This window comes from Amphibalanus amphitrite, unplaced genomic scaffold (assembly GCF_019059575.1).
Source record: "Amphibalanus amphitrite isolate SeventyFive unplaced genomic scaffold, NRLGWU_Aamphi_draft 000583F_arrow, whole genome shotgun sequence".
Classification (NCBI taxonomy): Eukaryota; Metazoa; Arthropoda; class Thecostraca; order Balanomorpha; family Balanidae; genus Amphibalanus; species Amphibalanus amphitrite.
This window is the reverse complement of record NW_024882077.1, coordinates 35,653-63,167: the sequence shown is the minus strand read 5'-3', so window position 1 is coordinate 63,167 and position 27,515 is coordinate 35,653. Positions and strand designations below refer to the sequence as shown.

The 27,515-nt window shown below is 49.0% G+C and overlaps 1 protein-coding gene across 2 annotated transcripts; it reads left to right on the top strand.

Moving 5' to 3' along the window:
* The first annotated feature begins 1,585 nt into the window (after positions 1 to 1,585).
* On the top strand, positions 1,586 to 25,606 carry LOC122394282 (protein tyrosine phosphatase type IVA 3-like). Of its 2 annotated transcripts, none has more exons than XM_043391036.1 (5): positions 1,586 to 1,749; positions 11,031 to 11,460; positions 17,447 to 17,578; positions 21,407 to 21,573; positions 25,462 to 25,606. In XM_043391036.1, the coding sequence occupies exons 2-5, from the start codon at positions 11,344 to 11,346 to the stop codon at positions 25,568 to 25,570; spliced, it is 525 nt and encodes a 174-aa protein (XP_043246971.1). In that variant the 5' UTR covers positions 1,586 to 1,749; positions 11,031 to 11,343; the 3' UTR covers positions 25,571 to 25,606. The 2 variants fall into 2 exon arrangements, with proteins under 2 accessions (XP_043246971.1, XP_043246972.1); XM_043391037.1 differs by having other exon boundaries at positions 1,593 to 1,749; positions 11,028 to 11,460.
* The last annotated feature ends 1,909 nt before the right edge of the window (positions 25,607 to 27,515 follow it).

Genomic DNA, 27,515 nt, shown 5'->3' with positions numbered 1-27,515 from the left:
CCTACTTACCTGCCTAGATGTGTCACTGGCTACCAACAGTACCAACGAAGGTAGATAGGTTATATATGAAGAATTCAAAACATTTTATTGCAATACAATTTGAAACTGTTAGGACTGGGGGATAGGGATGAGCATTAAAAATATATTTAAAAGGAAATGGAAAGGACAGGGACTCTGGAACCACAGGATAAGTTAAGGACAAAGGAAGAAGAACAAGGAAAATTAAAACGCGAAAACGGCACGGTGCGACCGCGAAAAAACAAGAAAACGTTTTGCCAATGAGCATGCTAAGCTTTTATAAATCCTTATTCTACGTCTTTTGATTTTTTGGTAAGATGACGTCATTGATTATCATGTAGTATGGTAGATCATCATAAAATAAATCGGTTGTACAACACCAATTTCGTTTTAATTATTATTTCATTTGAAATAAAACCACTTAATAATATTCGGTAAAATATTTTAAGGAAAATGAAATATATTAAATATGTTATGCCTAGGCTCTCAGGAGAAAAGGATCAACAAACGTTCTGCTGCAAATTAAACAATGCAGCACATTAGCTATTAATGTAAACGTAATTAGCGAGACGAAAACGGCGCTTTTGTTTCAGTTATTTTTGTAGGGGTTTCAGATATTCATAGAGTTCAGTGGGTTGTTTCTGAGGAGATGTGGAGATGTGAATTATTAATTAATCACACTTTATTAGTATATAGGGCCTTGCACTTTATCATCTGGATTAAAAAAAGTTTCCTGCTGAGTGCAGAAAGGTAGGTAGGTGCATCGCCAGGTTCTATCACAGGATTGGAGCAGTTATTGCAGTTGAAAGTCAAAGTTGGCTGTTCATGTTTAGGCCCTGTTCTTTATTTGGCCATCTACCCCATATTGCAGTTGTGATGACAAGCAGTTTTCAGTGTAGTTTTGTGATCTTTGATGTCATCAATTGGTGTCATTATTTTTCGTCAACTAAAACTTATTTCAACTTTCCATTCAATCGACTCAATCATACGAGTCACTCTAATTTTCGGGAATCAAATCAGTCAACCAGTCGCTAAAGTCAAACGAGTCAGTCAACCAGTCATCTCCAAAAGTCAATCGACTCAATCCAATCAACTCAAAATACGCGTTGAATCAAATCAATCAATTCAATCGACTTGATTGGTATACAACCCTGCCAGTAAGTGCCTGGGGGCTCAGCCCAACAGCATTTTCTGATTGAATTGCACTCTCTCGTAGAGTTGCCGTTCCGACCCTAGGGGAGACGACTTCACCAACCAATCTCTCCGGAGTCCGAGAGAGGGAGAGCGTCTAGCGTCATCTACAATCCGGCTGAGAGCGAGTAGCGACATCTGTTCTGATTGCCAAACATGAGTTTACCAGCTTATAGGATTTTCTGCTAAAGTAATGTTCTTGAGTGTAATCCGCCTACTCATTTATGTTTTTCTCTCATAATCAATCATTTTTGTCTGACTTTGTGCTTTTCTGAGTCGATATCTTTTAGCATGCGCCCAAGTTTTCAATGAATGACGTCATTTGCCGCTCTGCTCAGCTGAGCGGCGCAGCGGGGGCGTGCGCGGCGCACGGCCAGGGGAGTGATGTGGCACGCGGCCGGCGGCCCCGGGCCGCCGGCCGCCAGTCGCCGCCGCTCGCTGGTGGGGGACCCGTGATCCACGCGATCGCTCGACAAGCCCGTACAGGCGCGCACCCTTATTTCCTACATGTGCGCCGGAGAACTAACGACGGCCCAAGTCGTGAGTATCCGACCGGGGGAGGGCGGAAATGCTAGATGTGTGTGCCTAGGTGGACAGGGGTCATTTCATTTTCTGGCGCTCGTGCAACCCGTAGGAATGGTGGAAAAGACCAAATTCAGAAATGTGGATAAACGTTTGAGTTTTGCCGTATTTATTTGCTTTCATGCAAGTTTGTGTTAGTTTGCTATTTTTGAAATGCATTATTAAATTTAATGCTAGTTGCATGTAGATTAGTTTTAATTTGGAATAATATTAGTGTGCTTATTTTCAGCGAAAACGCTCTATAATCGCATTATATTTTGCTATTAAAAAGTCTATAAAGCCAAACTTGTGCACCCCATATGGCGGGTGACTGCGGGGTACATTGAAGTGGAACCCGAGTGTGGGACGCTCGGGATTCCCGAAGCCCTAGAGGGGTCGGCGTGGCCGTCCGCACGACGTGTTGGAACCTGTTCTCTCTTACCGGGCCGCTGACGTGGCGCGATGGCGGATAACATCACACTCGCCGTCCTAGCAACCGTCAGAAACGAACAGGATCCTGAAAGAACTGGTCTTTCATCTTTGCTCGTTTTGCAACTGGTCTCTCAGATAAGCGCGATTTTTTCTTCGTTTGATAACCGGCGAAGAATGGGAGGCTTGATAATCCTCAAGATCTCACCCGGCCTTTATTGCCTGCCGTGAAACTATGAAGCCCGTTGTTGGACGCTCCATTGTAATTACCCTGCCGCTATTCCGCGGGTATCCCATTGGCCGATTTTCGCCCAGTTGTTGGACCACCTGCGCACCTGACGTGCCACCTGATCAGCTGTGCTGTTTCGGCCGACCGCCTGGGGCACTTGTCGGTCCGACCGGCCTGCCCGCGCGGCCGCCGCGCCGCGCCGGGGCGGCCGGCCGGCAGCGGTCGATATCTGGCTCGACACCCACTGACCCGGGCGGAGCCCCGGGGCGGCACGGGGCCACCCGATCCGAACCGGGCGTGCCTGTTGAACCGTTCGACACGAGCCGAACGGCGGGGCGTGTCCTTTACCGGACGGAGGTACGTGGAGGGAAGGTACGGTGTCAGGTGGCGTACCTAGCCTGCCCTGTGTGACACGGGCACCCGAACTGTGTCAGGAGCTGTGTCAGGGACTGTGTCGGGGACGGAAATGCTGCCAGAGGCAGCACTGAAAGTGTAAATTGTAAGGGACAGGAGTGTTCTCAGATATGGTATGGGGTAGGAATTATGAACTGTGTCAGAGGCGGTACCGTATAGGTGTAAGGGACAAGGACTGTCGTCATGCAGGCAGTGGCGGTGGCACTGATGGGAACTGTGTCAGACGTAGGACCGAGTCCGGAGAGGTGTCAGGGTCAGCCGGTGGGGACGACGAAAGGACAACTGTCCTGACAGCCGAGGGTCGCCCGCGGAGTCTTTGTCTCCAGTCTTTGTTCTCCCTAGATCAGCTTCGTCTTCTGCCTCGTGATGAGCATTGACAGCCTATACGAGATGACAGGCTTTGCCGGCTTTGTCTGGGCCAGTTTCATTTTCTCTGGCGTTGAAGTAAACTCCAGAGGCTTCGCCGCTATGGATCGGAAAACGGTGCCAGTGTTGTGATAAAAATAGCGGCGTTGCTGGCTGGCAGGCCTGCTGCAGGCAACCTTGGCTCGCCCGGCACCACCGTTATAACCGAGACCCTACAAGCATAAGAGGATGATTGTCCACGACGCCGGATTCGTTCTGCAACCATGGGAAAATCCGCCGAGCTTAGCAGAATGCGCTCTTCGCTGCAAAGCAAAGAAGGAAGATGAAGTTTAAGAATGTACAGGTAACTCTGGCGCAGGAATCATACTTTTTTCGTGACATGGGTTATGCAGCATCCAAGCATTATTATTTAAAATGAACACTTCCTTAGTACCTGAACGGGTAGAAACACACTATTTAATATGTGAGCTTCTGAACCATTGCATGCATGATGTTATTACTTATTTGACTACGTTATGTATAGCTGGTAAATTTGAATGAATGCATACATGAATGCATATGATATTATAATAATATAAAAAAGTGCATACCTAAGTTAAAGCCCACGTCTTGCTTCAATAAACGAAAAACACATTACCCAAACGTCGCAAAGGGGTCGTAGACTTTTCTGGAACAATGGTTACGAAACGAAACCACTACGTCTTCCGGCCAACTGCGGCGTACCTAGCTCGCCAACTGCGGCGCTCTTCGGCTGCTGCGCCGCGGATTTGGCGGCCGTGACCGCGGCGCAGATCAGATTCGGTATCACCGGTGCCGGTTCCTGGAAAGGGTGCGACCGAGAGACTGCGAGCACCGAGTCCTTCGCTCACTGGAGCGCAGAAGAGGGCTGGACTGGCCTTGTCCGTGTCCCGTGCCTTGCACCGTGTCCCGCGCTGGAATCCCGTGCCGTGACCCGTGCCGTGCTTGGCCGGGATGGCTGGTGGTCTATGAAACGAAACGGGTGGGGCGGGATAGGGAGAGGGCGATAGGGGGTGGGCAGGCCGGAGGCGGCTCTGCAGGATATAGGGGACCGAGAGTGGAATGAGAGAGGACTGGATGGGGCAGAGCGGAGAGAGCGGTGGCCGGTTTCGGATGCATCGAGAGCGGTGGTTGGCAGTAACGTCCGGTATTTGGACGGTTATGAGAAGGGAGGGCCTGGGTTTTCTCTGCCGTCCCATCGCCTGTCTGACCGAGCGGCGATGACATTTGGTGACCCCATTCTCCATTTGTGACAGCCATGAGCCAGACGCCCGCCTTGGGCGGTTCTCGACCACTCGACTTGTGTCCAGACCAGGTCACCGGACATAGCCCAGATCAGTCCAGAGGGCAAACGAAAACCCAGCCCAACCCAGGGGGATCCACTGAAGGAATGGCTCGCTTCGGAATAGACAAACATGTTATTCCGCCGGCTCCTGATGCATGTGATTTGGAATGCTCCAACATATAATTTCGCCGTCCCAAACCATTAATCACACGGCGAAGCCTTTGAAGTCCCATATCACGCTAGCCCTAACCAAATTCCCAAATTCCCTTTAGAAGTGCCCAGTGCACTGTGCAGCATCAGTCCCTACCAAACATGGTCAGAGGCGTTGCAAAACCTGAGTCGGCATTGGCCTGCCGACTGCCGGTGCTGAGTGGGCTTCCAAGGAAAACGGGTCAGGCTACGATTCACACTACGGATTATGCCATACGATATATGAGGACGAACCTGGCGCTAGTGCTTGGTGAAGTCACTGTGCTCGTCAGCTTCGTTTGATTCACTTCACACATATGGTAATCAGACTTGTGCCGGGACCAAAAATCAAGATCCAGGATCCTCAAGGTCCCACGGCAAATTCAATTTTTAGAATCCAAGGTTTCTAAGGTCCAACGGCAAATTCAATTTCTAGAATCCAAGGTTTCCAAGGTCCCACGGCAATTTCAATTTCTAGAATCAAGGTTTCCAAGGTCCCACGGCAAATTCAATTTCTAGAATCCAAGGTTTCCAAGGTCCCACGACAAATTCAATTTCTAGAATCCAAGGTTTCCAAGGTCCCATAGCAAGTATACTTTGCAGGGTCCACAGTCCCCAAGGTCCCACAACAAGAATGCATTGCAGGATCAACAGTCCCCAAGGTCCCACGACAAGAATGCATTGCAGGATCCACAGTCCCTAGGGTCCCACGACAAGTGTGAATTTCAGGATCCACAGTCCCCAAGGTCCCATGACAAGTACACACTTCAGAGTTCAGGGTCCACAGTCCTCAAGGTCCCACGGCAAGAATACATCTCAGGATCCAAAGTATTCAGGGTCCCACAACAAGAACTTAAACAAACTTACATTCTGATGAGCAGACTTACTTCTAAATATTCTGCCAATGGATGCCCAGCAACATTTAAAGGGGCAGAACCTATGCAAACCTGTGGACTGTGGTGGTTTTATCGTTAACCAACATAGGTAGGGGGAGCTTCAGCACAAGTTAAAAATGAATCATAATATCAATCTCTCCTTCTTTAACCTGACAAATTCGTAAAAAATATAGGTAGGTAATAGGTACCTTGCAATTTGTATTGTCATGTCCCTTTCAATTCAATCTTACCTTATCAGTAGGAATGTAGGATAGCACCTTACAGTTATTGAAGACAGACATTCAAGTATTCTTTCAGGCAATATAAAAAAAAAACAGAAATAAAACCTACAGGCTTCATAGAAATGGAAAAGTTGAATTGGATAGGTATATGCTTTCGATTTTCTGCACATTCAGTTACATAATACCTAGGATAAAAAGTAAAATATGTTTTAAGTCTTGTTTGCGCGAGCGCTCACAGAAAAACTGATGGACTAAGCCAATAGAATTAGAGTATCAGCGAGCGCAAACCTTACTTACTGTTCATTCACATTAGATTGAAGGCTCTGAACAAAATTCCATCTGACAATCGTCAGCCGGTTATTCGTCGGCAGATTTTCGTCTGACTTTTTCGTCTCGCATTTTTTTGTCTGTTCGAATTAAATTGGTGCATTTTTCGTCTGAGTATTTTTCTGTCCGGCATTTTTTCGTCTGGACGAGGCGGAAAATGTCCTTATGAAAATAATGCGCGGACTTGAAAATGCACAGACGAACAAATGCATAGACGAAAGTCTGCGGACGAAAATCTGCAGACGAAAAATTGTCCGACGAAAACCTGCTAAACGAAAAAGTTGAACTGTCATGGAATGATTGCTTATATTGCTCATTGCTCAATGGTGATTTGATGAATGGAAAACAAATAAGTTTGGCACTTAGGGTAGCTTCCAAGTAGCTTCAAGCCCGGCATATCACAACCCAGAAAATATGTGAGGTGAGATTAGAAAAGAACTTTCCAAACCACCACTGTCCACTGTTTGACAGTTTCATAATCCACAACATTGATAATGTAAAAAGCTACCAGGTCTCTTGTTCCAGTTCTGCCTCACAACCATGGCAATGATTTTGCTCTATATATGTCTACACAGTCTGGTTCGTTTTCTCTTTGTGTAGCTATCTAGCCCCTTGCAGCTGGTCGCTCAACCATAGATATTTATTGAAGACTTGAAGTGCTTACAGACAAAACCTAGTGCAGGGTCCTTAGTGGCCCATGTGCAACATAAACCTCATGGTCCAGCTTCCAGGATTCTTGAGGTCCCTCAACAAAATGGTGGTGTAGGTCCAGACCGTTCTCCTAAGATCCCATTACAAATAATAAAACTGGTACTGAAGGTCTGCATTCTGCAGGGTCTTGCAGCATACCAAAATTTTAAGGTCCTAACCCCTGGGTTTCCATGGTTTTACGGCATATGAAATGTTGAGGTCCTGGGTTTCTAAGGTCTCATGTCACATGAAATGTTGATGTCCTGGGATTCCAAGGTCTCGCGACATGTGCAAATGTTGAGGTCCTGGGATTCTAAGGTCTCGCGGCATATGGATGTTTTAAGGTCCTGGGATTCCAAGGTCTCGCGGCATATGGATGTTTTAAGGTCCTGGGTTTCCAAGGTCTCGCGACAAAAATGACAATGCAAGGTCCAGGATCCATCAAGGTCCCAGACCTTGGACTCTGCGAACCCTGGATCTCGGATCTTTTTGGGACCTTGGCACAAGTCTGATGGTAATGCTGACTAATTTTGAGCGAAGGGGTTAGTCAGAAACTGCTCTAAAATTGATATAGAGGCATCTGTTCATGTTCGTTTGTGACGGCCACATTCCACTCATCCAATAGCGTTCTCGAGTTCATAGCATATCTTTTATACTGTGATTGATTGAGCTAGAACTTAAAGGTATGTCATGTGTGTAACTGTGTAGCACTTTCGATGAAATGGAACGCTGAATGGAAGCCAGAGCTGCGAGCTATTTGATACACCAGTATGTCACCGATATCGTGCTGGTATTTCGGCAGCATGTCGAACTACCTTGCGGCTTGTTAAATGTTCTGAGCGGATGCTTCTACTGCGCTTAGATCCATCACATCGCCAACCAGCGTCAGGCGTTAGTCAGCTTTCTGTCGACACCATCACATTCCGACGGTGCATCGTTCTGGTCACGATCCACCAGCAGCGCACAACCCTCATGTCACGGACCAACTGTGCAGTGCACGTCCGCGGGACGGGCGAGCGCAGCCTCGGAGCGCCGCATCATTTCCAGAGCGTCACGAAACGGCCACCCCCGGCCTCTGATTAGCCGTGGCTCTGAGCCGACACTGCTCCATTTAGGGAGACCATCACGTGACCGGCTTATCCGATCACGCAGTCTTATGACACGCATCACGTGACCATTGACTGTGATTTCCGGACGCGCCTGTTGTGAGTCTGAGTCGCTGGGGCCGGCGCCATGACGGTCTGACGAGGCCGGCCAGGGTCTGTCGACCGCTCCAAACAAGTGTCAGCGGCGCCAGGAGACAGGCGGCACCATGCCCGGCGGGTTCGTGGACAGGCGACACCACGCCCGACGGGTTCGTGTGTCCCCCGCGACCCAGAGACCCTCCCCTCCCCCTCCCCCTCCCCTGAAGGCTGTCCCTGCCCCGGTATAGACTGGTTTAGTAGAACGGCGGGGAGGGGGGAAGGGGGCGGCCTTGTTGCCAGCGTCGTCGCCTGATGCCCCCCCCCCCCCGATACACCACTCCCTCGATCGATTTCTCGCACCTGTGTAATGTCGTTTGGTTGGGGACGGGGCTGGAGGGGAAGGGGTAGGGTGTCAGTGTTGTCACATGCCCGGTCCAAGTGTCGTGCTCAAAAGTTTAATGGCAGAAGTCAAAAGTGATGAAACAATTTCGTCGATGCAGCTTCCACCTGTGTTGGAATGCTTTGAATGCCCAGTAATTGAGAAAACATGTGGGTGTCTACAAATAAAGCCAATCATGTAATCTGAATAGTTGTGAAGTGAGAACAGAACAAAGTTCAGTTGGGCAATCCCACGCGGCGGGGGCTGGGCTTGATGAGCTCCATACACCGTGTCTGGTGGGGGCACGTGTTGCCGTCGATCTGGGACGCTCCATCCGGCCGGTCCGCCGCCGCCGCCCCCGCCCCCCCCCCCCCCCGCCCGGCGCCTGACGCCACCCGGCGGCGGCGGCGACGGTGGCGGCGCAGGGAGCGGCCGGCAGGCATTGATTCGCCGGCTGGCGGTTGGGGCTCGGGACATCCTTCCACCCCTGCCCTTCCCCTTTCCTGAACGGGCTGAACCGCTCAGCGCTGGCTGACTCAACCGGGGTCGGGGAGGATGGCTATTTACAGGAGGAAGGAGGGAAATGGCTGAGTGCGGGGAGGAAAAGTGTCACCCACCGCGCGTCATAACCGATGAGGTAACTGTTAGCTCTGCAGTTGCGCCGGCCATTGTTCAGGGAGGCCATCACGTGAGCAACGCGACAAACATTTAGGCGGAAATGACTGCATCTAATGCTGTTGGCATTGTGATAGGGTTGTCCGTTTATTCAACGAACTGTCGAACACACTGTATAATTTACGATACGGGGTATCCATATTCATTCATCGAAGAAAAGAATAAAACACAATGCCTATGCATTTGAACCTTCCATGCTTGCAAGATGTTCCACTAGTTTTTCTCGCGCCTTTTACCTTTATAATGCTAGGCTAAAGTGCCCTGATGCAGTGGCGGCGGAAGCGGGGGGGCAGCGGGGGCACGGCGCCCCCCCATCTTCCAGGGTGGGGGGGGCAAACATATCTTTTTGCCCCCCCAAAATTGTTATCGACGAAGTACCACAATACTTCCATACTACCTACGTCAGGAACATATGCCAGTTTGGCTGAGTACCTTTTTATTAAGTTGATATAGCGAGTGACTTGGATTGATAATAGCCGTTTTCACGACGGGCTATCCGGCGAGCTAGTCCGTGACGGGCTATTTCCACCAAACGCCCTCCACACATAATGCTCAGAAATCAAGCAGAGCTATCTACGAGCTACCGGTAACCGAAGTCTGGAAGAGTAGGACGGAACGCGAGTGGCCCGGCAGGCGGCACGGACGTCACGAAAGTGCGTCTGAGCGTGCCACAGGCCTTTCCCCGCGACTCTGCCAGACGCCAGCCGGCATAGGCGCGTGAGCCGGGGGCAGCATGGGGGCAGCCTGCCCCCACAACTCTGGGGCCGTGGGGGTCTCTGCCCCCGCAAAGTTTCAAAGGGCCAGGAACCGTCGGGGCAGCTTGTCCTCCCCATATTAGCGGCCGAGGGCCTCAAAGAAAAGCTGAATGGAAGACAATACCTATTTAAGTAAAAAAATCCCCCTCTGTACGGGGACCCGCAGTTGCTATTGTACACGAACCCCAACTCTAGCCGTCTGTCCTGTCCAGTAACAACCGATAACATTGATATCGACTGCCGGTCCCTGCACAAGAGCAGCTGAGGTTTTCTGTGCGTGCCCTCTGACAGCTTATCGTTGTTCCCTGTGAGGGTGCTGGGACAATTTACTCAGGGTCGCTGTACAGTAGCAACTGCGGGTCCCCGTACCTGACTTGACAGCTCATGTGTGGAAGCTTTAAACGTTTATTCCAGGTTACCAAAAAGGTAGTTTCTTGACTCAGATGAGACTAATTATCTCACTTATTTGCAAATGTTTTATTTTTTATTTTTGTTGTAAAGGCCAAGAGGTGAAAAATAAGTGGCCTAAAACCGGCGAGAAAACTAGATTTGGGGGTACCCTAGGTTCCGGGAAGGATCAGGTGTGCCCCCCCATCCCAAAATACCTTCCGCCGCCACTGCCCTGATGATCGTTTTGCTGTTATTTTATGTAAAACTGTCCGTACATGTTTATGATAATTAATTTCATTGTTTTGTTGCCGTTTATTTTAGTTTTTGTTAAGCTAACAGCGCGTTTTCTCGGCTATTGAATCGGTGTGTTTGTGCATCCTGTGAAATTACCGCTGACTTGACCTGTCGCTATCTGTGGCCTGTGCCTGCTGGCTTGGGTTGCGAATGCCATTGTCCCGGCGGTCTAAATTGTAATCTCTTTGTAGGACCTTCACTGTTGGGGACCGGTTAGAAAGGTGATCGGCACCATTCAGATACCTAGTACCTCACTTTGTACTTGCGCACGTGCAGAGACCCTTCGCGCCAAAGAACGACAAGGCCGATGGCGGTCAAAGTTCATAGGTACAGCGTTAGGGGTCGGTAAGAAAGGTGGTCCGCACAAGTTACTCGGGGGTCTCACGTCGCACTTGGGCACGTGTAGGGCTCACTATTCTGTTCTCTCCCTTGCCGCCCAAAAGACGTGTGACAGGTAACCTCAGGTAACTGCACAGTGCTCGGTGACCTGACCTGTGACCTCTCTGTCTGCCGCAGCAGCAGTCTGGCCGGGGCTACAGCCGCATGGAGGTGCGCAAGTGCAGCGGAGAATTCTGCCGAGCTCAGCACAAGTGAGCTGCCTAGCTGCCTAGCCCAATAGCTGCCTAGTCGCCTTTCAGCCACCTAGTCGCCGCCGAGAGCCGCCCCGACCTCCCAGCGCTTCCATGGGACGAGGCGCCACACCGTAGCGCCAAAGAGAGGACAAGAGGGCCGCTCGTCCGACGGTCAGGGAGTGACCCGAGCGCCGAGCCGTGCCGAGTGGACGTGGCCAGACGTCGCCCAGTTGTCTGTACTGTGAGTGGCACGAAGTGAAATGAGCAACATGAAGAGCAAGGGCAGCCGTCCAGCTCCTTCGGAGATCGAGTACCGTGGCGTGCGCTTCCTGATCACGGATCGGCCCACTGAGGCCATCCTGCCCTCCTATATCGAGGTGAGTGGGGCAACGGTTGTCGCTCAGTCCCGCCCCGACTCTGTCTCTGTCTCTGTCTCTGTCTCTGTCTCTGTCTCTGTCTCTGTCTCTGTCTCTGTCTCTGTCTCTGTCTCTGTCTCTGTCTCTGTCTCTGTCTCTGTCTCTGTCTCTGTCTCTGTCTCTGTCTCTGTCTCTGTCTCTGTCTCTGTCTCTGTCTCTGTCTCTCTCTCTCTCTCTCTCTCTCTCTCTCTCTCTCTCTCTCTCTCTCTCTCTCTCTCTCTCTCTCTCTCTCTCTCTCTCTCTCTCTCTCTCTCTCTCTCTCTCTCTCTCTCTCTCTCTCTCTCTCTCTCTCTCTCTCTCTTCAGCTCTCGTTTTCGTTTCTTTTCCGAACCCCTGTTTAACCCTGTCATTCGCTCTACGCTCTTTTCGTTTTTTTTTTTTATCAACGATAGCATTTCGAAATGAAGGGCTAAGTAGGTACACGCAAAGTTTCGATCGCCATCATATCTTTCTATATGTTGTGACATTTTTTACGTCTTACATTAGGGAATCCGGTTGAGGCTAAAATCAGGGAAGGCACGTCTTCTAAAAGAGAGTTCGATGATAAGTCTCCTTCTAAGCACTTCCATGGCCTCCCTTATGGCCACCTTGGCTGTCTTGTGCCTTGCCATCCCTCTCCGTGCGAGAGTGCTGCGTCATGCCGTCTCGTGCTGGACCGTGGCCAGCCAGCGGTGTGGCCTGTCACGGCGCCTCGGCTCTGGAAACTGTGCCATCGGGCTACGAGACTGAGAGAGCATAGCCAACCACGCCAGTAGTGGTTTGAGACAATGAGGCAGTTTCAGTAGGGTTAGGCCGTAGTTGGATGGACTAGAAATGGGGAATTTGCTGGACAATGGACATGCATCATAAGTAAGCGTGACATTTTTTTGCTTTATTTTGTCGCATCGTGTTTTGATGCTTTTATCTTTTTTCTTTTAATAGTATCGTGGAAGTTAATAGGCTATTGTATACGACGTTTCGGAGACTTTGCCAAATAAAACAACTATCACGTGATCTTCAAAAAGAGTATTGAGTTCATGCTTTTCTAAAAAAAATTGTCGCGACGAAATCCCTAATAGGTTGCGGAATGTGGCTATCACTATCTTTCGGTTGCGGAATGTGGCTATCGACATTCCTTTCGTTTCCAGCATATCACAGAGATATGACTTGTCCTTCACGATTAGCGGTTATCCGACATGCCCGGCACGCAATAAAACATCGACCATCCCTCACGTGCGGGCACATGAACTCGCTCAACTAATCGGTGGCTGCGCTTTCTCTTCTCGCTGTGCCCTCCTTGTCAGTCGGGCCTGGTAACTGTCGGATGCGACTGAGCCTGGCCACTGGCTGCTGGCCGTCGGCCGTCCCACTGACCACCGCCAGTTGTGTGTCAAGGCTATGAAGTGTGTGCGCACCGGCGACCGACCGCTCGCCCGTCCGTCCGCCCGCCCCACCGTCTGTCCGTCCGTCCGTCCGTCCGTCCGTCCGTCCGTCCGTCCGTCCGCTCGCCCGCCTGTCCGTCCTGTTTGGGCGGAGCTGGGTCGGTCGGTGTAGTCTGGTTCTCCGCCTGTCCACGGCCCGTCCGTCCCGTCCCTCGCCGCTGTTTACCTCACCGGACGGGGCCGCTGGGCCTGGTGTAAGTCATCCCAGCACTGGTGTCGTCATCGGCTCTTGCTGCCGTCACGGCAGTGTCTGGGTTAGGAGCCGCTGGTCGCCGGTCGGGGTATCGACGAAAGCACCGGCTGGAGTCCAGTCTGGATACTTGGCTGGAGCTCAGTGACAGTCTGGATACTTGGCTGTAGTCCATCTTGCGGTGCCTTGACTACTGTTTACTTACCGATATATGTACAATTGTACAATCCATTCTGGGCGCACGTGCTGGATTCCAGCCTGAATGCATCGGTGTACTGATGCATCGGTCTGAGTGTATCGACTTAATGCCAAGTATAACTAGCTGCAATGACCTGGCAATGACTAGCTGCAGTCCAGTCTAGGTGTTATAGCCAATTTCATCGTGGGTGCAATGTCTGCGTTTTAGTTAAAGGGCACTGGTTGAAAGTCCACCCTGCACATATAGTGTCCACTGTCAACCGACTACATGCTGCCCTGGCTCGGCTCCACCGACTACAATCCAGTCTGGGTGTAATTAAATATTTTTAATTTATCGCCCTATGTCACAATTTGGGAGCTCTATCTAGGTATCTAACGGTCCATCACCTTTTGCTCCTACCAGACTGGTTATTGATTCACCTTTATTGGATCGATTCAATCATTGATTCATTTTATTTTTTTTCTCTATATTCAATCACCGTTTGATTCCTCCAAAAAATTAGTGAATCGATTCCTTTCGATTCAGAGAATCGAAAAACAAAAGGGAACGATTCACGTTTGATTCAGCCAAAAAGTTATTGAACTATTTTTTCGATTCGATTAAAACAAAATCAAACCAATATTTGGCCAATATTTTTACACAATTTATTTTTACACCTGAGCAGCTCCATTGTTGCATTGCACCGGCGCATTAGGTATTTGTAATGAACTATGTATGTTCACTTCAATTTTTTAAGTTCATGAATCGTCAATTTTTTATTCAATCAACCCTGATTCTCAATGCTTCGATTCAATCATGGCCTGTGAATCGAACAATTCTGATGGTGAATCAAACCTTTTCGATTCATCAAATGTTGTTTGATTCAATCCCAATCACGGGTGAATCGAACACCAGTCTGGCTCCTACCCACACCTTCTTCATTGTGGACACATCGACTAAGGGAGCGAGTCCAGTGGAGCCCGGTACCTACCGGTTTGGCGACATCTCTCCCGCTGCACCGCACTGTGCGTTTACACGGGATTATTCAGCCGTCTGCACGAACGCTGAAGGCTGCTGAACCGAAGCCGCAGCCAAGGCCCTCTAGCCGCAGCTATCAGATCTCGATCTGTCGACAGCAAGCTTAGGCTGGGAAGGATGAATTGTGCATTGGTCGTCTGGTTGGGTTGTATCCTGTGCACGGTGTGCGGGCTTGAGTGCCTGTGTGATAGAGAAGGACTGAAAAAATATGGCGTGGAATGACGTCTGTTGAATGCCGTAGACTGCAACTTCTGAGATAAGGTGTCACAATTTATTTTCGCACGCTGCTGCCTTACCTCTGGCACTTACCTTGCCAGCTTTTGAACGCATTTCGAGCAGCATAACACAATCTTATCTTGTAAGCTCCTTACTAGGCCTTCAAATATTTGATCTAACAATATCATACAACTCTTTCTGACGCATATCCCTCCGATTGTGTTGCAGTATGGCTCTGATAATCCTTGTGGCTTCATTTGACTTTACGTATAGTTAGATACCTGTCTGACTCTTTCTTCCGTGACCCCTTTCCCTGACCCCGCTGACCCCTCTCACTGACCCCTCTCGCTGACCCTCTGACCTTCCTCTGCCTGACCGGCCGACCCCTGCTGACAGGGTTGGCAAGGGGTGGCAAAAACTGGTTTTTGCCAGTGGTTTTAACCGGTTTAAACCGGCTGGCAGAAACCCCGGTGGCAAAAACTGGCAAAAACTGGATAAAACTCAGGTGGCCCAAACCTTAAAGGGACACTCCCACCTTAACATTAGTTTTGAGTTGAGATAGCCAAATTGGTGGCCATGGCCTGCAAATACCGGTTTGGGCACTCACAACATCGACAAATGCTTTAATTCGGAGATATGGAATTTCAAACTTGCAGTTTTCAGATTCTAAGGGGCTAGTGCATTGGTATGCCCCCTTAGAATTTGTGACGTCAGCGGAGATCTAACGATTTTTAAATCTTTTACTAAAACGTTTGGTAGCACGCGGTGGTATATGCTGCTTTGCGCGCAACAAATGCCGCACTTTCAAATAAAGTCGCTAGGAACAGCGGAGATCCCAAAAAGTAAACAAAAGTAAAAGTCTAATATCTTGAAAACCGGTGAATATTTTTCGATGAAATTTGGTAGATATTCGTTTTCGCTCTTTCTGAACCGAGCGACATCACTTTCGTGCCAATTCATTAACTTTTTTGAAGGTGGGAGGGTCCCTTTAACTTTTCTAGTTAGGAATGGATCTGAAATGTACAAATGCATTTCTGGATGTTATAGAGATGCACCAAACATTCTGAAGTTTGCCTCATTACTTATCCCTGCTTAAAATGTCTATGCATGTCGGTAGACATCCCCCACAGAATGCATTTCCATGTAGGGGAGAGTGGGGCAAAGCTGCCACGGTAGGGTGCCGTGCGCATATCGGTGGCAGATACCCCTTCGCACTTCTGATTGTGCAGGACTCACTCTTGCACTGGCTCATTTGTCAACCCCAAAAGGCGTCTTACTGGTTCCTTATCCCGCGCCCTGGTGGGGTCTGTTTATAACGCGACCTGGTGGTGGTGGGGGGGGGGGGGGGCTATTTTTTGCCCCCCCCCGTATCTCCGAAACTACTGGACGGATCCGCAAAATTCAAACGGCGTTCGAAAGGCCTGTCAAATTTGTCGAAGGAAACCAAATTTCATTGACCTCGGGGTCACCGATGACGTCACAGGTCAGGTCAAAGATGAAATGTTTCACCGTTCACGGGTCATCTAGAGAATGCGCTATAACACCGAAGAAAACGCATTTTGTCGAGAATCAGCGATAGGGCGTCGGTTGCCTAGTACATATGTTGCTATAAGAGGTCACTGACATTACCAGGTCAGGTCACAGGTCAGGTCACCAAGGGTCACAACTCACAGGTCAGGTCACATGAACCTAACTTTAGATACTAAGGTTGTGCGATGCATGTTTTATGGCAAATTTTTCATTTCCAACTCAATGGTGTTGGTTATAAGACTATCAGGTACGGCTTAGGTCACTTTCTGGTGGAGGTCAGGTCAAGGTCAGGTCAAAAAAGGTCAAATTTCAAAGTTGATATTTTTGCATAAAATGGGTATTGATTCGATGCAGCTCGTCACGGGGAGTCTAATGGTGGTCTTTGTTTTGCGCTACGAGGTCTAGAATTGCTAAAAATTGAGTTTGAAAATTTGACGTCATCAATTTTGAACAGTTTTTTCGCTATAACTTGGCCAAAAAAAGAGGTATCGATTTCAAATTTGGTATGTAGATAGAGGGCGGTAGGGACTATCACATATATTCCGGTTTTTTTCGAAATTCAAAAAACTTTTTGGATTTTTTGGTTATTATAATCGAAAAATCTATTTTTTGATTTTTGGGGTCAAAATCCAAAAATTTCAAAAATCCGAGATAGCAGTTTTGTAGCCCTGTCAATTCTACAGCTTTTATGTCTTTATCGTTTTTCTGTATTTGCAAAGCTATAGGCCTGACAGCTCTTCCCGCGAAACCGTTTTTTGGGTCGAAAACGGCAGAACATGACGTCACTCTGACGTCATTTCCGGCCAACCTATCATAGCCTTTGGAAAAATTTTTGGTCACTATGTGTAAAATTGATGTCCGGGAGGGTACTGAAAGTTTGGTGACGATCGGCGCAGCGGTTCTGGAGATATATCGAAAAATCTGGAGGGGGGGGGCAAAAAATAGCCCCCCCCCACCAGGGCGCGGGTTAAGGAAAGCCCATGAAAGTGTTTTTGAGTTATAGAACACTTCAACGGTCAATGTCACTTCTGTTTGAAAGCATAAAGCTTTCACCGAATTCTCCTTAAAATGTTTCATGTTCAAATCCATGTCTAGGCATATCATTGTGATGGTTTTTAGTTTTTGCCACTTTTTGCCACTTTTTGCCGGTTAAAGCCGGTTTAAACCGGCAAATGGCATAAACTAGTTTTTGCCGGCAAAAATGCCAACCCTGCCTGCTGACCACACTTTCTCACTTGACAGTGCCTGGCTACCTCTCATGGCTCTTTGATCTGTTTCCCTCTATGACCCCTCCTCTGACTCTCTGACCCTTGCTGACCGGTCTCTCTGACTCTTGACCCTTGCTGACCGGTCGCTCTGACCCTTCCTCCACAGGAGCTGAAGCGGCACAACGCGCAGGCGGTGGTGCGAGTCTGCGAACCCAGCTACAAGACGGACCTGCTGGAGAAGGAGGGTATCACCGTCACCGATCTCGAGTTCGACGACGGCTCCTTCCCGCCCGCGGAGGCAAGTGGGGTATAGTCAACCAGTCTAGTCAAGTCCAAATGTAGTCTGCCAACCTAGTCTAGGCAACCGTCTACCGGTGCAGTAGACGATGTGTTAGGTGCATATTGTATGAGCGACGTGCGTTTTGACAAGGATAATATTGAAATCGTAACTTGAAGCACGTTTCCCCATGTCAGCTCAGATAAACGAATGGCTCATTAGCTATGTTGAAAGGAAAATTCGATGCTCCTTATGCTAAATGATTTTGTCCTTTCGTTATGCATAGGTATGCAAGATGCGTTGATTGTTGCAAAGATAACTTTTTGCAATCGGATGGCAGGGACAATGTTTTTTGAAAGTTTACCGAACTCTGCTAATCGATCATGTCCGTGTTTACTTGTGCCTGTGCGTTCTGAATTTAGTTCTGCTTGAGCCTTGAAGCGTTTTCCCACATTCAGCATGAGATCCCCGTTCAACGGTGGGACGTGATATTCGTGTGCTATCTGGTACTCTTACATCAGGTGTTTTTGAACTTCCTCTCAGGCTGAAGTCAAACAACAGCTGAAAGATTAGAACTGTCAAGTGTTGTCTGACCTCCCCAGTTATCTTACCTGATGAATCGTTTTCCAATCACCCTATTCACTGCCTGACTTCCCTGCAGCTGTATTAATTGCACTATTCATTGTCACACCCCCAGTCGACTGATCACTCCAGTTATTGGACTTCCCAGCATGGCTGTCGCCTATATCTGACCTCCCAGACTCAACCAGACCTCACGTTATCTCACCAGTCGCCTATCTAAACCAACAGTCATAGACTGTCCCCATTACCCCCACGTTGTACAGTCGTGTACAGGTTGATGGTCCGCTACTCTTTATCCACCGGGTTCCTATGGCTCAGCATTGGCAGCAGCCGCCTGGTACCGGTAGGCTGTGCCGCATGACCCGAGAGTGAAGCGGCACAGCCTACCCACACTGTATGACACCGGCTCGGGTCGCCTGGTAGAGCGATTTGACCGGACGCTGCGTTACACCGGCTGGGGGAGGGGGGGGATTAACCCGCGCCCAGATGGGGTCTGCCGAGCAACGCGGTCTGATGGGGGGGGGGCCATTTTGGCCCCCCCCCCCTCAGATCTCGAGAACCACGCAACATAGCGACAAGCGGTAAACGGTGTTGGATAGCCCCAACGGGGAACTACCTTGTGACCCAATTTCATTGACCTCGGTCAAACCGATGACGTCACAGGTCAGGTCAAAGGTCGAATTTTCACCGTTTACAGGCATTTCAAGAAATGCGTTGTAAAATCGTGTAAAATGCATTTCATTGAAAATCATCGATGGGGAAATGTTCTTCAAACACATATTTTGCTATTTGAGGTCACTGATACCAGGTCAGGTCACAGAGGTCAGGTCACTGGGGGGTCACAATATGAAAGTGTCGTGTGATACATGTTTTATGGTCCATTTTACATGACAAATGCGATTATGTGGGTCAGACAGACTTTAGGGCCAGCTTAGGTCACGTTTCGGTCAAGGTCAGGTCAAGGTCAGGTCAAGGTCAGGTCAAATGAGGTCAAATTTCAAAGTTGATATTTTTGCATAAAATGGGTATCGATTCGATGCAGCTCGTCACGGGGAGTTCAATGGTGGTCTCCGTTTTGCGCTACGAGGTCTAGAATTGCTAAAAATTGAGTTCAAAAATTTGACGTCATCAATTTTTAACAGTTTTTTTCGCTATAACTTGGCCAAAAAAAGAGGTATCGATCTAAAATTTGGTATGTATATCGAAGAGCGCAGGGACTATCACATATATTCCGGTTTTTTTTCGAAATTCGAATTTTTTTTGGAAATTTTTTGAGTTTTTCTAAAAAAATCAATTTTTTTGATTTTTGGGGGTCAAAATCCCAAAATTTCGAAAATCCGAGATAGCAGTTTTGTAGCGCCGTCTTTTGTCTACACAACCACATAAAGAACTTTAAAATTGCTTGTTAACTGTAGAATTGGTGAGCGTTTCAAGATGTCATGTTTTTTGCTCATTTTTACTCGAACATGACCTCAGTTTGACCTCAATAACTCCTGACCTGAGGTGACCTGTGACTTGAAATTTTGTGTGAAGGTGTCAAATTGATGTCCGGTAAGGTAACCAAAATTTGGCGGCGCTGCGCGCCGCCGTTTTCTCGCTAATTAAGAAAAACCACAGGGGGGGGGCCAAAATGGCCCCCCCCCATCAGGGCGCGGGTTAAGGGTCATTCCTGTCTATTTGGCTCGGCTCGGTGGATGAGGCGGGCTGGAGTGTGGTGTGGGGCGGGGGTGATGTGGGGAGGGAGTGAGCGGACCTGGAGCTGGGTGTGTGTGGTCACTTGTCGCATAGAACCGATCGTAATCCACCCTCCAAAAATTCGCTTTAGAGATATTCACAAAACCCAGGGGGTTCAAACACCCATCTCCCAAGTGGGGTGCGGAAGGACAGGTAAGGGTCCATACGGTCTCCTCATGAATCGCAGCAAAGAAAGAAACCAGACCTGTCACCAAATAATCATTCTGAAAAGTGGACTAATCGCATAGCCTCGGACACAGAAATAAGCATCCAGCACGCGAAGCGTCTCGAACCGGGCCTGTCACTACCGGCCAGTTTGACAGTCTAGCACTCCTACGCTGAGCTACACCGGATGGTGGCCACGGCCGGGGCAAAGTCTGGCTGGGCGGGCGGCGGGGCCGGGAGGTCGGCAGCAAAGTCAATGAATGTTTTTTTGTGGTTTCGGGTGCCGGTCGCTCTAGCTTGGTGGAATGATGATGAATCATTGGCAAAACTTTCAACGTGGAGTCCCGGTTCGAGCCTCATCGGGGCTCCGGCTGCTTTTCCGAGTTAGGATCTGGTTTGATTTTAGTGGTTGCGAGCCATTTATACGGTTTTATATCTACATGTCGATTGTCGATTGATTGATTGATTCATTCATTCGTTCATTTAATACATGTCGAGATTTAGCATACGAATTGACATCCAGGATCAATCCGATCAATCTACCACTTTCATAAGCGTATTGCCTAAATATCATGCATATATTATGTGGCACAAGACCTATGGTTGCCTCGATACCGTGCCAAATCACGTTTTGCACAATGCACAAGTAAATTATATTCGCTGAGTCTTCCGTGCATTGTGCTTAGCAAAAACAGGAATGCAATTGTTAAGCGACGCAAAATGTGCAATGCAGCAAGTGACCACACACACCCGCCCAGCCCCCATGGTCCACCAACACGCCCCACACCACTCGCCAGCCCACGCCAACCACCGAGACGAGCCCCTCCTCCCGGGCTGGTCTGACGCGACAGCTGGTCTACAAAGCGCTCCACCCGGCGACCCGAGCCGATGTCAAACGGCGTGGGTAGACTGTGCCGCTTCACTCTCGGGTCATGCGGTACAGCCTACCGGTACCAGGCGGCTGCTGCCAATGCTGAGCCATAGGAACCCGGTGGATAAAGAGTAGGGGACCATCAACCTGTACACGACTGTACTGATTGTGTCTTCCGGTGCTCACTTACCTCGTATCCCACCCCCATGCAATTCAGATTAAGCACCATCCGAGTGCTAACTGAACCCCTCATGCTGTTCTTATCTGCTATGATGTAATGGACATGTGTCTTCTCTGCAAATCGGTTTAACCGTAGCCCCGTTTTCCCCTCCCATCACTGATTGTGCTTGCCGGTTCGTACTCACACTCGCTTCCCCGTCGTTTTTACGGTTTGCATATCCACCGACATCAACCTCCCCCGTTTCCCCCGCCGCACTGTGGAGGCTGTGACTGCCGATATTAACTCCAGTCTCCACCCCGTTCCCCTTGCTCTCCAGGTTGTGACCGAATGGCTCGACATAGTGCGGCGCCAGGCCCGGGCTGACCCCACCTCGTGCGTGGCGGTACACTGCGTGGCCGGCCTGGGACGGGCGCCCGTGCTCGTGGCGCTGGCACTCATGGAGCTCGGACTCAAGTATGAGGACGCTGTGGAGCTCATTCGAGAGTACGTATCATGGGGAGGGGAGGGAGGGTAGAGGGGGAAATAGAAAGGGGAAGGGGGGATGGGGAGCGCCCGGAGGACTGAGGTCGGAACTGTTCGCCGATGGGGTAGAAGTTTGTGAGGTAATACGGTGGAAGTTGTGGCTGTGGAATTTGATGGGAGCTGCAGGCCAGCGAGATGGGATCTTGGGAGACGGTTGGAAGTAGGTACTGAGTGAAGGACGGGTGATATGAGGGCCTTGGAGACTTTTCGAAGTTTTTGAGCCCAGCTTTGTAAGGGGTCTGTGGTGAGATCTGATAGGACGTATAGACGATTTATGAATGCGATTGATAATGAGTTGACTCTCATGGAAGGCCTATCCAATCCAATTGGCCTGATTGTAGATTAGTAAAGCAACAGGAAGCAGCTACACTGCGCCAATCGGCCTGTAGAGAGACTGAACTCGAGGTTGTTTATACGATTTGTGAGGACGCTGCCATTATTCAGTTGCTATACGGATGATGGAGTTGTAAGTGTAACACTAGCCGTTGTTTACTGTCACTGAGTGGCGCCAGTCGCAGTTAGTGATCGCTGACGAGTGACGACCAGTACTAGTTGTTGACTAGCGTTAACCGTGAGTCAGAGGTCAGTGACATTCGACGTGTACGTATTGGCTAATTCGGAAGTCGTGAGTCACGGTCAGTTGCCATTAGTGACCGGTGGGCATTACTAAAATTAAGTTACGGACAGAAGTCAGTGGTACGTAAATTAATTTGTTGACTGAGATCGATGGACGGTAGTCGATAACTTCTGTAGACTGCACAGCCAATGGTTAAAATTGTGATAATCTGTCGTGCTATATAGACCGCACACACCCACTAGAGCGGACGGGGCTCGCTCGCCATTCACCCGGTCAGCTCTTATCGTGGGGTTCTGACGTCACGGCCGGCCGGCATTCCCGGACCGCGGCGACGGCGCCGACGAGGAGAATTTCCGAGGAGTGGCGTGACGTCATCCGTGTGCTGACGTCATCGGTGACGGCAGGGGCGGGCGCGCCGGACGTGGCGAGAACACGAGAGAAGGGTTAACGCGATTAAAATCGATTGACCCAAACGGCCACTTCTGCTTCAGCTTGAGGGAGCTTCTTGTTTTGCTGGGCACGGGAACTCCTTCGAATACTGCTTCTCTGAAAGTCAGCTATTGGTATTTTCACAAGTCTTCGTAGATTATGATGCATGGGTTTTATCTGACACCTGAATATTGATGACCAAGTGACTTTCCTGTCTTACAAATCTGTCATAACATCCCTTCATTTCCACTTGTCAAGAATCTTGCGGCCCGCGGTATAAATGCACTGAAATCTGAATAACGTGTGCTGGTGGTTAATTTATCGCCGCCAGTCATTTTCTCCGAATATTGTCGACTAGCGCTGACTGCCGAGTATGGATTGTTTCCCGGTTCAGGGAAATATAGCAATATTAATGGTCATACATGGTGGGGAATGTCACATGTTTCATGCTTATCACCACATATGTGGTGTCACGGTCATATGGCGTCAAAATATATCACTGAAGAAGAAACGGGTATAGGCGGAAATGAACCCCACGCAAGCTCCGCTGAGCATGTGCTTTGACCTGGGAAATCCCCAAGGGATAGAGGAAAGAGGGGGGAGGAGAAAAACAGAAAGATACCGAGTAGGGTGACGCAATGGTGTCACACACCATGTGACCTTTTGCTGGTGAAAACCACGTGGTACCTATATGCCAATTGTTGCACAACTCCCTCTGTGTGCACACTGCACTTGTCCTATGCTAGTATGGACGGATGTGTAGGTTCGAACTTCGAAGCGCGTCCACCACGTGGGTGGCACGGGAGCGGTTTCCTACGCGGAGCGGACGGGGGAGCTGGCGACAGTGGCGCCCTCTCACATGACATGTGACGTGGTGCGCCGCGTGGGTCCGGCCGGTGGAATTTCTCCCTCTGCTGGGATTGCGTCATCCGTCATCGAGCGTCTGCCGCCTGTGCGCCCCCTCTCTTGCCCCACCCCCCAAAGATGTTCGGGAACCATCGCCCCCGCCGTCTCTGTAATAAGGGTGACCAGTGTCTGTTCTGTGCTAATCATCAGGCGTGTGATCAATGTAAGGTCTGTCGCCCACTGAAAGTACCGGCTTATCGTGTCTGCTCGTTAAGTGGGGGCTGCTATTTATCGGAGATAAGGGACGGCTGTCTGCCGCGTGACGCTCAGAACTTCCGGCTGCAATTGGAATTATTGGGACGATGATAGGAGAGGTGCACTGTGTCAGTTTAGAGTGCCGATAGCACAAGGTCTCAAATGAATATTAACTGTCTCAGTCGTAATTAAATCGGCGAAGGTCGTGAAGATTATTAGCTGGGCGCTATCGACGTGTTATCTACGCATGCTTTATGATAATTTCAATTCATTTCGCAGTTGATGATCTCTATCTATGCAATAAGTCGTTGGCCGTGAAGAAAGGTGTTTTTGGCGCTCGGGCCAGCGTAGATACCGTTTCTTTGGCCCTGTCATTGGAGGCTCTGGCTCTTTATATCTTGACATTAGCCTCTGGGCGCTGATATACCCTTTCCATCGTGGACGAGATACTTTGAATACAGAAGTATCTATATTACTATTTGAGGTGACGTAGTTTCTGTCTGTAACCGAGGTCGCGACATGGTGCTACGTAGCGCGGGTTACAGATCACACCGTTGCACCTACCACGCTGAAATTTGCGCAAGTTATAGAACAAGGATGGACAACGTGCCTTTGAGCGGTCTCGGCTCGATCGGATCGATAGCGAGCGCGTGGCGCGTGCCCAAAAAGTGCAAATTCGCGTCATAGACTTAACATGTATAAATCGGCTGGCAAAAACGGGCGAAAATGGCTAAATTTGCCCGACACGGGTCCGTTCCCCGTGCAATATCTCGGTAGCCGTGCGCCCGATCGGCACGGGGAAAACAGCATCGTGTAGATAATCGAACGGGCAATCGAATAGTGTGCGGTGCAGGGGTGGCACGCGCCACGTGCAAGTGTGAGGGCAATTTCATTTCAAAAAGTGCCATTTTAAACGGATTTTGGATTTTATTTTATTTTCCCGTGACCATCAGACTGAGAGAGTTGAAACAACGTCAATTGGCAAGAGAAATGTACCGCCTCTCATGGAAAAATTGTGAACAGCTAATTAATCAAAAACAATGTGGAAAAAATCGCTGAATTAAATGGTATTTGTCCATAATGTGCCACTAAAAAGTTACACGGGATTTGCTGCTTAACCTGATACGCTTGACAATTGAAAATGCTATCATTAGAAAGAGCATTCAATTCTCTCCAAGATCCAATCATCACGTTTGCATGACAAGCAACAGTATTATTAAAAATATAAATGTTTTAAACCTCTGCAAAACGATTTTTAGCGAAAATTATCTACGCCTTTCATTTGTCTTAAAACTACGCACCTCAATTATAAAGCACATTTGACAGATTCTGAAGTGGAAAGCATGCTTATCAGACACGGGCACCTCGATGCGGTGGATATTTTTTCCACAAACCAAAACGTTTAGCTGTCAAAAAGCAATCGACCGAAATGGATAGATAACCCAACCGACACAAGAACAACCGAACACCCGCCGATCGAAAATATCCCTTTTCGCGTTGCGGAGCACGCGGGTCACCCTAGTTCACTGTCTATAGTAATGAAATGTTGTTTTTGTTCAAATTCTTGCGAATAAAGTGACTCTGGAACGGCGGACTGAGGCAAAAGCTCGTGTGCGTCGTTATTTTATGGACTTAGACTCCCTATTTCGCGGGTGTAGTTTTATACATTGTAACTGCCAGGTGTAGCTGCTGGATCTGGCTGAATCCATCGTTCTAACTGGTCCATTTCTGTCCTGCTCCAGGAAGCGCAGAGGAGCCATCAATGCGAAGCAGCTGCAGTTTTTGGAGAAGTACAAGCCGAGGTCGCGCCTGAGGAAGAACGGCGCCAAGGCAGGCTGCTCAATCCAATAAAGATGTCGCCACCAGTCCGCCGATAGAGGACGCGGCGGCTGCTGCTGCTCCTCCACCTTGCTAGGGATGCTGGACGCTGGACATATCATGGTCCAAATTAGTTTTTTTTTTCTCAAACGTGAGCCTGACATGATTCCACCCTTATTTGTGGAGCTGTTTTACCACTCTTGGTACTATGTTGTGCGAACATTTGACTTGTCATCTTTTTTCAAAGTCGAAAAATGAAATGAGGAGGGGACATAAAGACATTAGGATTGGGCTGAAGGAGGCTGAACCCACCCAAACCCCATGCTACCAGCGGCCATCGAAACGATGATATTGAACAAATGCAACGACCTTGGGTGAACGGATGCCTCCCTGGTCTGGTGCAATGGTCACCCTGGGTCACTGATCAGTGACCACGTCTCCTGCGGTCGACCGACCCCCTGCGGTCGCGAGCTCCGATACGGTAGGTGCATGTCTCGGTTCAACTCTCCCGTCATTTGGCGTGGATCGAGTTATAGATGGCTAGTTGTCACTGTGATGGCGACTTCCAGAGCAGGTCGTGAGATGTCTCCGAATGCTTCTATTCCGGGAATGAGCTGTTTTCGCTTGGAGAATGAATCACGGGTGTTTGTAATATAGCCATGTTAAAAATAAACGTATCAGTGACGAGCATTGTCTTCTTGCTGCTATCATGGCTGGGTAACTTCAAGCTAACACAAAATGAGGTAGATGTCACGATGAAGCGCTAACAAAGCGAGATGTTCACACCAAACACGACATTCATGGCCATCTTCCAGTGAAGAAGTGGCACCCTTTTCTGTCTGGCAGACGCAACTCTAAGCAGACTGTGGAAATGTCGCACACAGTGGTTCTGCCCTAACGCTAGAGTAGATGCATGCAGACGCAGACGCACAGTCATCAACGGATACACTAGACGTGTCACAAGCGACGCTATGAAGTCTGCGGGTATTTTTTTAATGCAATGTAAATCCACCAATGTTCTGCAGGCAAAGGACGTTTACATTCCGCTGTTTTCTTAGCAGTTGGCGGCTTTCAGTCGTTGACTTCTATTGCCACCTTCTATATAGTTCTTTCGAGACATACCTAAACCTACTATACCGTGGTGGTGAGTGGTAATTGACATATTTGACACAATGCGAACTTAGCCCGCGCCCCGCTGGGCTTTTCAGCCATACGCGCCCTGCTGGGGGGGGGGGGGGAACAGATTCTGCTCCCCATCTGTCTAACTTCCGAACCGATGGTCGTAGAAAGACGGGGAAAACGGCAATCGAAAGCTCTCAACAAGGCGGATCTTAAGAGCCGATTTGTTTTTGCTTAACCCTATTAGTGGCAGGCTCCTGGCTACCCCATATTAGTGGCAGGGGGGGGGGGGGCTGTTTACGACCCCCCCTTGATATCTCGAGATCTAACCGGCCGATTTTCAAAATTCAAACGGCATTCGATTTGGCTCAACGAGATCTACATTTCTAAAAAAAATTAAAAATGTCAATAGGGGGGTAAAGGGGGGTAAAAACGGGCAAATTGCAGATACATTTTAGACTGTTTATCACGGCCAGGTTTCTGAACCAATCTTAACGCAACTTTTGCCGATCGATAGAGAATGAACCAGGAATTCACATGGATCCTAAAAATATGCATTTTCAAAAATCATAGGCGGATACAGATCATTGAGATTGGGGGTACACAAAAAGTATAGTAAATAAGGTTTTTGTTGATGCTGTTTCTAAAAAGGGTGGCAATGGTCTTGTTATGTTACAATTTTCTTATGAGAGAACGACTAAAATTGTATTGGTCATGCATAGGCGGTGTCAGGGCACATATGTTGGGAGGTAAAAAATAACCCCCCTTTTTGGACGCCTGGATCCGCCTATTATAGCAAAAACGTGTCAAAAGAGGATGCACAATAACTTTGTATATGTTATCACATGATACCTTTCAT

Coding starts and splice junctions, on each gene's coding strand:
- LOC122394282 (XM_043391036.1), top strand. CDS start 11,344: ATGAGCAACATGAAGAGCAAGGGCAGCCGTCCAGCTCCTTCGGAGATC. Junction 11,461..17,446: donor TCCTGCCCTCCTATATCGAG/GTGAGTGGGGCA, acceptor CTTCCTCCACAG/GAGCTGAAGCGGCACAACGC. Junction 21,574..25,461: donor GCTGTGGAGCTCATTCGAGA/GTACGTATCATG, acceptor GTCCTGCTCCAG/GAAGCGCAGAGGAGCCATCA.